At 46.0% G+C, this 10,759-nt stretch overlaps 1 protein-coding gene across 1 annotated transcript; it reads right to left on the bottom strand.

Annotated features, from left to right (window-relative positions):
* Positions 1-620: 620 nt before the first annotated feature.
* Positions 621-6,882, bottom strand: LOC129341399 (regulator of cell cycle RGCC-like). The gene is made up of 5 exons (XM_054996573.1): positions 6,791-6,882; positions 3,258-3,416; positions 2,560-2,640; positions 2,049-2,111; positions 621-1,461 (listed from the first exon to the last, which is right to left on the bottom strand). The coding sequence occupies exons 1-5, from the start codon at positions 6,816-6,818 to the stop codon at positions 1,454-1,456; spliced, it is 339 nt and encodes a 112-aa protein (XP_054852548.1). The 5' UTR covers positions 6,819-6,882; the 3' UTR covers positions 621-1,453.
* Between the last annotated feature and the right edge of the window lie 3,877 nt (positions 6,883-10,759).

The following is a 10,759-nucleotide window of genomic DNA, read 5'->3' as shown; positions in this document are numbered from 1 at the left end:
AACAGTCACAAAAGGCTGCAATGGAGTTAATACGTAAAGTGCTCTGATCCAGGCACTGACAACTCTGGATTTTAGGCTGCAGGCAGGGCTGGGAGAGATCCTCAGCATTCCCTCCACAGTACAGCATGACCCCAAGAAAATGTTTAGACTGTGACCCAAAGTACATGTTGCATTTTATGGGGAGACATACGAAAGCCACAAATTCCTGTCCCAATTCAATTTGGCTCTGATTTGGAACAAGCGCATGGTATGGGGGAGGAGGGGCTCAACTTGTCCTCACATGCCATTTTCCCAACATAAAATGGCCTTGGACACCAGTAACAACCCCTGCAGTCAGGAAAATAGCACAGCAGAGAAGGTGGGAGCCCCTTTTCTCCTTGGACCACAGTCCTGATTAGACTCATGCCCCTGTGATGCCTCTAAATTGAGTTACCACAAGGACAAGGCAGCTGGCCTCCTCTACGAGCCCATGTTGGGCCCACATGTTAAACACAACATGTAGTTTGGCCCACTGTCAAATGCTAACGTATTGGCCCTTAGCAGCCATCCTGCTAGAAGCCGGGCCCATCAAGTCTGTAAGAGGTCTGTGCTTATTTAAGTCACTTCCAATGCAAACATAAGACTGAAGAGAGAGGATTTTATTAGTTTACAATATTTACACTGTAATATAGCTACAGACAAATCACTCACCGCCCCCCCCCGCCCCCCCCACAATAAACAAACATGGGACCCAATACAGACACACACGATTCCTCCAGGTGCACCGAACCTACTCCGTCTATTGAGAATGAAGAAGCTGCAGCACAGAAGAGTTTTGTGTGTGCTCTGGGACCCAGCCAACTTGAATTGGTTTTGGAAGAAACTGCTAGGGTTGGGGAGGAAAGTTGAGCAAATGAAGTGGGGGGTGGGGGTGGGGATATCAATTTCTATGCTTGATGAGATGATTTAAGAGGAACAGGCTGGTTTTGTGATGTCATCAAGCCTCTTCTGAAGAAAGCTGTCACTTTCTCTTCCTGCATAGCCTTCTTTGGATTTGCAACTTTCCCCCAAGGACTATTAGTCATTGTCATGTGCCAGTTCATGTTTTAAAATTATGCAGATTTAAAAATCGCAAAACCAAAAGAATTTGAGCAAGTGGCAAGCAGTTCTACTGTCTTCTTGCTTTCACTGCTGTGCTTGCAGATGGGGTTTTCACTTATGATCAAGAGTCAAAATGCCAAGCCAGCCTGGTCACAAAATTAACTTCCAGTTCCTTTTCTGTAGAGGAGAAGTCCATTGCAATTAGGACCAGCTGCTGTAAGAGGCACCAGAAGACTGATACGGTGAACTTCAGTGGTTCTTCAGGGCTGGAAGTCTGGTACAACAGCAGGCCAGGAGAATTCCTTATGTCCTGCCCACACAGGGCGAAGGTGCAACAGGAAATACGTCAGCCAGCAAAACGGGATGAAGCCATTCACATCTCTACAGAACAACAACAACAACAACAGCTATACACACATGACGGAACAAGTATGATGCCTCTCTCTTCTTTATTTTACATGCCTGCCTTGCTGGACTTTGGGCCTAGGGCAGCCTTCCAAGTTATAACAAACTCTTAACCTTCATCTCATGGTAGGAGCTTACATATGGCATCTCTATGTCTCACAGCAAGTTTATAAGATGCCAGGATTCACAACTTCCCACTCAAATGTCAAATTCATAGCAGAAGGCAAAAGAAGGGCAGATGGCAGACCACAAAAGAAGAAAGAGAGACTTCAGTATAGACTGTGTTTCATTACTGAAATGCAAAAGTCTGGGGTTTTTTTAAGCCAGGTTTGTTGGTTTTATGCAAAGCTCCTTAAACCCTTCTAGATGATTTTTAAAAAAATCTTTTAAGATAGCATTAAACAGATAAATGGCTCTGCACCACACCAGCACTAGGTTTTGCTCTGAATAACTTTGAACAAGCAGCAGCAGCAAGTAGGGGAGCTAAGCTTGGCTCAGCAAGACAGGGGATTGACAGCTCAGCGTAACAGCAGGCCTCGCAATGGTCACTTCTCCATATGTACCTTCCAGCACTCTGTCCAGATCTGCAATGAAGTCCTCCAGCTCTTGGGTGTCTCCGAGCTTGGCTAGGATACAAAGGAGTACAGAGTGGTGAGCTGCTGACATTCCCTCCCCTCTACCAATTTAAACTGAAGTCAATGAACTTGTAAATTTTTCAGATCTGCAATTCAGGGTTTAGGATGGGGGGAGAACCCCCTACATATTAAGGCAATATAGGGATGTTAAAAATGCATTTGACTTTGGTCTGACTAAAGCACACGAAAATGGGTTCGGGGCCAACAATGCAGAAACAACAGGGCAGTACGGTGTCAGACCAGCTGCATAATTGGCCATAATGAAAGCACTATCATAATGGAGGATTGCCCCAAACACAAAAATATAGCAAGACCACCAAAAGAGGTTAACCCTTCCATCAACTCTATTAGAAAGCTGCTCCTGAGATGTTTTGAAATTGCATTTTTAGTCGGGTTTCTATCCCTGCCCCTCCCAGTACAACCTATCCTCTTGACTTACCGGTGGAGCAGGATGTCGTCACTGGAGTGTTGAGGTCTTCCTCACTGGTGTTCAAGCTGCTGCCAGGCGATGTGCTGCTGCCTGTAGGAAGAAGACAATGATGATGTCTCAGTAGTGTCTTTTTTGTGCCATGGGTGTACCACTGCAATCCCAATGGTAAGGGGCTGTCAGTGAACTGTGGTTCCCCCCACCCCCACAATCACTGCCACCTTGCAGGCAAATTCAACCACTATGGCTTGTGGTTACTGTTCAGTTAACACTAACAGCATGCAAAGGGCTGCACTGAAAGCAGGAAATTTCTCATCAAGCCTTTTGTTGGGATTAGACACAAGACAGAGAAGAAGCTGACCATGAGCAGATGGCTGGGGTGGAAGAGCTCAGTTATGAAAGGGCAGAAAGAAATGACAGACACTGTCAATAATATCCCAGCCTACTCATGTGCTCTCAGAAGATAACAAGGTGGCAACCACTGAATTCATGGCGGGCAGTGACACGCCTTAGGCCAGTTCTGCTTTTCTGCCTTGGTGATATCAAGAGCTAACATGAGCCAGTGGAAGCAGCCCTAACTGTAATTGCAGGTTTGTTTAGAGACCTTCAGACTATCCAAGGACACCCCCGTTAAGGCAGAGGGTGGCAAGCAGAAGGGAAAAAACAGCATGTCTTTCCCCACCCACAGAGCCCGCTGGAGTCACACTCACTTTCTGAGTCATCAATGCCGCTGTCATATAGGCTGGGCAGAGTCCTCCTCTTCAGCTCCTCCAGATGTTGCTCATACTGAGAAGCCTCCCCCTTGTCAAAGTCCTGAACCACCTGGTCAAACTCCAGCAGAAAATCATCGAGATAGTTGGTAGACAGGGCTGCAGAAGGGCAAACAGAAAGGCTGAGCACAAGGGTGCGGGGGGGGGGATGGTGGTTATTCCTGGTTGTATTTTAATCTATATCTTTTTAATTTGTGGTTTGTAAACCACCTCAAGCCACAAGGAAAGGTAGAATAGAAATATTTTAATAAATAAAAAATTATAAAAATTGGTCCTTGGCAGCACACATGCCTGCACAACTGGGCAACAAGCCTCAATTCTGTACATCTTTGCTAGGAAGCTTTGAAATTATATGGAGCAGTGGCACTGGTGGTGGTGAGGAAGCCCTCCGCTTGCCCCTTTCCTTACTCTGGGGCTAAGAATGCTTCACAAGTGACCCGTGGCAGCAACGGAATGCTTAAGGCACATTCCCAAATATAAAAAGGAGTCTTGTGGCGCTTAACAGAATCCTCTGAACATGATTCATTTCATGAATGCAGCCACCGAAGTGGGCCCCACCCGAGGAAAACTTCTCCCCCTTGCTAGTTTCTAGGAGGAGTCACAAAACTCCTTTGGGAGTTTTCTGTTGGTGACGGAAAGTGCCGTCAAGTCACAGCTGACAGGGCACCCTCATAAGGTTTTCAAGGCAAGAGATGTTTGGAAGTGGTTTGCCATTGCCTGAATCTCTGTAGAGACCCTGGACCTCCTTGGTGGTCTCCCATCCAAGTACTAATCAGAGCCAGTCCTGCTTAGCATCTGAGATCTGATGAGATCAGGCGAGCCTGGGCCATGCAGGTAGATTGGAGGTTTCAAAAATCCAGGATGAAGTATTTGTGTCTCCTTCTTAGAAGTATCTGCCAGAGTTTCAGCTCAGGACTCCTGAGTCTTGGACAACTCCAGGAAGCCAGACCAGCCGAATGCAAGCCAGGTGATTAACTCGCTCAAGACTCCAGAGTCAGGAGACCCAGGGCCAGAAAAGCAAGTCACCTGCTGAACCTGTGGCCACTTCGGAATTTTTGAGGAGTGGTCGTGCATGCCACAACAAAGTGGCTGCCACGGGGGCTGGGCCCAATCACAGGTCCAAGCCCAGCATCCTCCTATGGTTAACCAAAAGCTCCCTGCAAGCACAAAGATGATGCCTTCTAGGCTTTCCCAGAAGCCTCTCCTTCTTGTGAAATGGACAAAAACCACACTCCGGGTGCTTTTGGAAAGCCGCAGGTAGGCACCAGAAAGCACACTGGCAGCCACAGGAATCAAGTTGGCTTGGGGACCCCGACCTAGAGCAAGCGGTCGGCAGAATAGGAGAAGAGATTTTAGCCTTCTCAGCTTAATTGGTCATAGATCCAGAGGAGTTAGTCATGTTAGTCTGTAGTAGCAAAATCTGAGGAAGAGAACTGTGATTCTCGAAAGCTTGCAACTGACGAAGAGAACTGTGATTCTCGAAAGCTTGCAACTGACGAAGAGAACTGTGATTCTCGAAAGCTTGCAACTGACGAAGAGAACTGTGATTCTCGAAAGCTTGCAACTGACGAAGAGAACTGTGATTCTCGAAAGCTTGCAACTGACGAAGAGAACTGTGATTCTCGAAAGCTTATGCTACAGTAAAGTTGGTTAGTCTTAAAGGTGCTACTGGACTCTTCGATTCATCTTAATTGGGATTCATTGCACAGCTCACAATTCGGTTTCTGCAGAGCCAACTACGTAACAGGCCAGACCAGCAGCCAGTTCCATTAATGGACTGGCGCTTCCCCCCCCCCCCGCCACTCCCCCAAGGGCTTTCACTTTGAATACAAAAAGGTCAGTAAGGTTCGGGTGAACCAACTCCGGCGCCCGAGGGCGTGCTAAACGCGGAGGCGCCCGAGGGGGAGAGGGCAGGAGACAGAAGATCTGGCTCTGCTGCGCGCCTTCGAGGAAGCGCCCTGGCCCGTTTCTCCTTCCTCTTCTTGTTTTGTCTTCTGCGCAGCAGGGAAGGGGACGTGCTCCGAGAAAATAGGGGCTTTCGGCGCTCGCTTCCGGGAGGGGGGAACACTACACGTGTGCGCGCGGGTGTCTGGACACAGGCGCCTCCCGCAGCTCTTCGGGACGCAGCCTGGCCCTTCTGGACCCGCCTGAACATCTGGGACAGATTCGGCTCTCTTCAAAAGGCCGAACGAGGGTTACCCCTTCCAAAGGCAACGCTCCTCTCCCTCAACAACCAGTCGTGAGCAAAGTGGACATACTTTAAAAAAATAAAGCAAGATTCAGGTCTGCTGGACCCGAATCTTCTTCTTTTACTACAGAACAACTCGGCTAGCCACCTGAAACTTAAAAAAATAAAAAGACCTACACATCTGGAAGCGCCGCAAGACTGATTCTCGTGTGCTTGTTCCCACGTGCTGCTTTATACCCATGTTTTCCTGGAGGGAGCAGCTTCACTTACGAAGCAGTCGAACCTTCTTCTACCGCCACCAGATATCCCGGGCAGACACACCCGCTGAGTTATTCATCGCCTAGGGGTGGGGTTTACGTGTGCCCCCCACTGTCAACGAGACTGGTGGGCACGGGCAGCGGGCAGTGGCCCAGGGGCAGATCCAGGCTGGTCGCCAGTCCCCGGTCAACTAGTTTGGTAGAGGTGTTGGGGGCGCGATCGCCCGGAGGTACTGCTCCCGGGACCAGGAGACTGCCTTTCCCTTCCACGGAGCCGATTCTCCAGGGCGCGGCTGGAGTGGGCAGGGCAGAAGAGACGTGCGACGGGCAGCAGCTGAGCCGGCAGAGCTCCCTACCTATTCCCTAGGCGCCAGGAACAGAATCCGGAGCCGCGGGATGCCAAATCAGACGGGGATCGTGCAGCTCCGGAACTGTACGGCTCCTGGGTTTATGCTGGAAGGAAGGCTTATGAGTCTTTCAGGCGGGCTTCGGGGACCAGCTATGCATGACCCGGCAAGCTGTCTCGATATCTAAGATACACACGAGCTCAGTCCCAGAGCAAAATCAAAAAGAGTCCAGTAGCACCTTTAAGACTAACCAATTTTATTGTAGCATAAGCTTTCGAGAATCAAGTTCTCTTCGTCAGATGCCTGATCCAAACTGGCTTTTTGATTTTGCTACTACAGACTAACACGGCTAACTCCTCTGGATCTAGTCCCAGAGCAAGATCCGCGCCCAACAGCACCTTAAAGACCAACTAGATTTCCAAAGAATGATCTTCCAAGAGTCAAAGCTCACTTTGTCGATCAGTTTTTAAGGTGCTATTGGGTCCGGTTCTCGCTCTTCGACTGCAGATCAACATAGCTATTCACCTGAAACTATTGCAGCCCCGTTCATCAGCGCATGGCGATGCAGTCTGCCCAGCCCCAACCAAGTCCCCTCCCGCCCTCAAAAGGTGGAGTAACTCTTGTTAGGATTGCGCTGTTCGCTGCAAAAGAAACACTCCTGAATCCGGAGGCGCCACTGACCTGCGTTGCTCACGCTTTCTCCGTCCATCCTGCGCTGCCCGAGGCGAGACTCGCGTCTTCCTTCGTGGGTTGGTCTCCGATGGCAAAAAGAATCGCTAGAGCAGAAGCGGTCCGCGCCGTTAAGTTTTGTTCTGGAGGCCTCGCCCCTTTCTGCGGCCAGCTCAGCCAATCAGTCTGGAAACTGTCACAGCGCCACGTGGGCGCAGATTCCCTGCGTGGAGGAAAGAGTCGGAGCGAGGGCCGCTTTGCGGCAGGGCTCAGTTTTCTACAGAAGGTCGTTTATCGCAACTGGCCTTAGACATTTATTTGCCAGAGGCGGAGACGCGTTGAATCACAAAGAAATGTATCCGAAGAAGGGAGATTTGACTCTGGAAAGCTTATACCCTGAAAATTTTGGCCACTGGACTGAAGACCTGCTGAAATAAATGCATAAATCCCCAGGCGAAGCTTGATTTCCAGGGCCGATGTTTAACCTGGTACCTGAAGAGAGAAGCAACGGGGCTCCTGAGCACGTGCAGAGTGCAATTATTTTCTAAATGCGGGGTTAGCTGCAGAGAAGCGTTGGAGGGAAGGGAAGGGTGTTTTCAGTTGAGCTCTGGTATGTTTCCCTCAGGAAGTGCAGGGTCTTCCACTTCACCTGCTACCTGGTCCTTTTAACTGGAGATGCCAGGAGTCCATCCCTGGACCTTCTACATGCAGATCCTATACCACTGAGCTGCAGTGTCATTCTTTTTACCAGTCCTGGTATCTGGCATTCTTGCTAAAGGAAGAAAGAGGAGGTAGCAGACAGGCTTCCTGGGGGAGAACATTTTGTAATTTCGGGGACCACCATAGAAAAGACCTTCCTTCTGATAAATGACATCGTCATTCCTAAAATACATAATTTAGAGAAGAAGATAATTTTATAATTGCATTTCAAACTGCAGTTAAAACCAGCACCTTGAACTGGACTAGAAATAAATTTGGTAACCATTTTTAGAACTAGCAAAATAGGTATATACCCGTTTGTACCCACCAATAATTAGACAGTCTCCTTTTATGCTAATAGAAACTTCCAAATCTTCAAGGACAGGGATCCTACAGAGCAAAAAGTATCCTAGCATAAAAGCTCGGTGTTCTAACATCAATTGCAGGGCAGAATTCTAAAACACCCAAATAAAAGGTACGCTGAATTCAGTGTGTGGGCTAAAGCTAAGTGCCTTACAACATCCTGTTGAATTGCTTTTGTGCAGTGTGAGAAAACACAGATTTGGATGTTAACTTTTCTTCTCTCCTCCTACATCCGCCCCCAGGCACCCTGCTCAGGGGAATGAATGTCTGTCCTCCTTAAGTGGGAAGACTCCATCCAGGTCCCCTGCCCATCCAAAGTAATCTCTGCTGAGGACCTCAGCCTCATTTCATGTACGGAAACTCCTGTCCAACCCCTTCCCAGGTTGATTCACACAATGTTGAGGGAGTAGTTCAACAGTTAAGTTCGCTATCTAGTAATAAGCGGAACTCAGTTGGGAGCTACTATTTGTGTAAGTAACAATGCCATCCTAAGCACAGCTGATTTCTCATTACCAATGCTGATTTCACCTCACCCTCCACTCCTCCGCAACCCCATCCTGTCCAATCACACCTGCTATTATCATTCACCAGCTATTGTCATTTGGCTTCTGTGATCACTCCACTCTCCAAGATATAAGGACAGATGGACTCACATTCTAGCTGTATCAGAAGAAGTGAGCTGTGGCTTCTGAAAGCTCATAGCCTACCACAAATTTTGTTAGTCTTATAGGTGCTACTGGACTCTTGCTCTTTTCTACTACTACAAACAGACGAATACAGCTACCCATCTTGATCTGTTTAGGAGGGCATTGTAAGAAAGCCATCTCCATGGTTATTGATCTGTGACACCTGTTTTGCTCAAGTTTAAATGTTCCTGCTGTTTATTTTTCTAAAATCTCACTGCACAAGCATGTTGGGAGAAGGCTAAACTCAAAACCCTTCTCTCCCCAGTATCCTAGTTCTCATTTTAGCCCTTTCACAAGCGACAACAAACACACATGCAATCTGTATATATTTCAAACTTGTTTTAATATGAATATTGAATAATTCTCATGTAACAACAATGCTTGCACAGCTGAACATGCAATACAAGCCCTATGTTTATCTAGGTACTGGTCCATGGTCTCAATTGCCAAGTTGGCTCTTTTTTTTTTTTTGAAAATTTTTTATTGGGTTAGAATCCATTATTTTTACATTTACATTCAATTTTCCCCAATTTTTTCATCTCTAACCCCCTCCCTTTCCCCCCCTTTTTGTTGACTTCCAACAGCTTTCCCACCCTTTGTCTCCTTTCCCTTACTTCTATTAGATTCCTCTATCTAAAACAAATATATATTCTCCATTATTCTAAGCAGTACATCCTTAACTATTTTTAACATTATATGCCCAAACTGTAAGTCTTTGTTTCCATCTTAGATAAACAATTTATCCCATTTTTCAATTTCAAATATTTCTATATATCATAAACCATGTAAATCATACATTCATTTAGATCAAACAATTTGACTTATTCTCTATATATTACTCATTCTATCTTTTTGTAATAATTCTATATATCTCTCATCACGTAGTCAATCAATTTGACTCATCTGTATCTTCAGACATCCAGTTTGGTACATTTTACAAAGCTTACCAAAAAAAGAAAATATTGTTAATCAATCCTTATATTTAATCCTTATAGTTAATTATTTTCTATCTATATTCTGTTTGTTAACCTATATATATCTATATATATGTCAATCTATTAATCTGACTGCTTATTAATTCACATTTATCTCTTCTCTCCCCGGTAAAGTCTCCCCCCTCTACTTCAGTACTTCAGTAGTTCTCAAACTGCCACAGTTTTCCTCCCACCTCCCATTTCTTCTCCAGGTATTGTTTCAGCTTCTCCCAGTCTGTGTTGAACTGCCCTGAGTCCAGATCTCTCAGTTTTCTTGTCATCTTGTCCATTTCAGCCATATACAGCAATTTGTAAGTCCAATCTTCAATAGTTGGCACTTCTTGTACTTTCCATTTTTGCGCATACAAAAGTCTAGCTGCTGCTGTCATATAAAATATCAACGTCCTGTGTTGGGCTGGAATTCCCTCCATTCCCAAGTTCAGTAGCAGGAGTTCTGGGTTCTTATTAATTTGAAATTGTAAAATTTCACTCATTTCTCTTATTATTTCCCCCCAGTACTGCCTGGCTACCTCACACGACCACCACATATGATAGAGGGAGCCCTCATGCTTCTTACATTTCCAGCATTTATTAGAAGTATTCAAATTCCCTAGCGCAATCTTCTTTGGTGTCATGTACCAACGATAGATCATTTTGTAAATGTTCTCTTTGATATTAGTACATGTCGTTGTCTTCATTGTAGTTTTCCACAAGTATTCCCATGCCTCCATTGTTATTTCTTTATTAAAATTGATAGCCCATTTCACCATTTGTGTTTTAACTGTCTCATCCTCGGTATACCATTTCAACAGTACTTGGTATACCTTGGATATTCTTTTCTTGTCCTCTTTAAAAAGGGTCTGCTCTAGTTCCGAGTTCTCTGTTCGTATACCTCCCTTTACAGAGTCCGAGTTATACAAATCTCTGATCTGTCTATACTGGAACCAATCGTAGTTCGGTGATAGTTCCTCTTGCGTCTTTATTCTAAGTTTAGATGCTTCTATTTTAGTTATTTCTTTGTATGTCAAACATTGTCGTTCGTTGTCAACAGCTCTCGGGTCTATCACCTCATATGGAACCACCCACCAAGGAGTTCCTTCTTGTAAGTAAATTCTGTACTTCTTCCAGATTGTATATAGACTTCTCCGTACAAAATGGTGCAGGAACATCGAGTTGACCTTTACTTTGTCATGCCATAGGTATGCGTGCCATCCAAATATTTTTTTATATCCCTCCAGGGCTAGTAGTTTCTTGTTCTT

This window comes from Eublepharis macularius, chromosome 13 (assembly GCF_028583425.1).
Source record: "Eublepharis macularius isolate TG4126 chromosome 13, MPM_Emac_v1.0, whole genome shotgun sequence".
Taxonomy (NCBI): Eukaryota; Metazoa; Chordata; class Lepidosauria; order Squamata; family Eublepharidae; genus Eublepharis; species Eublepharis macularius.
The sequence above is the reverse complement of the archived record's forward strand: the minus strand, read 5'-3'. Positions and strand labels throughout refer to the sequence as shown.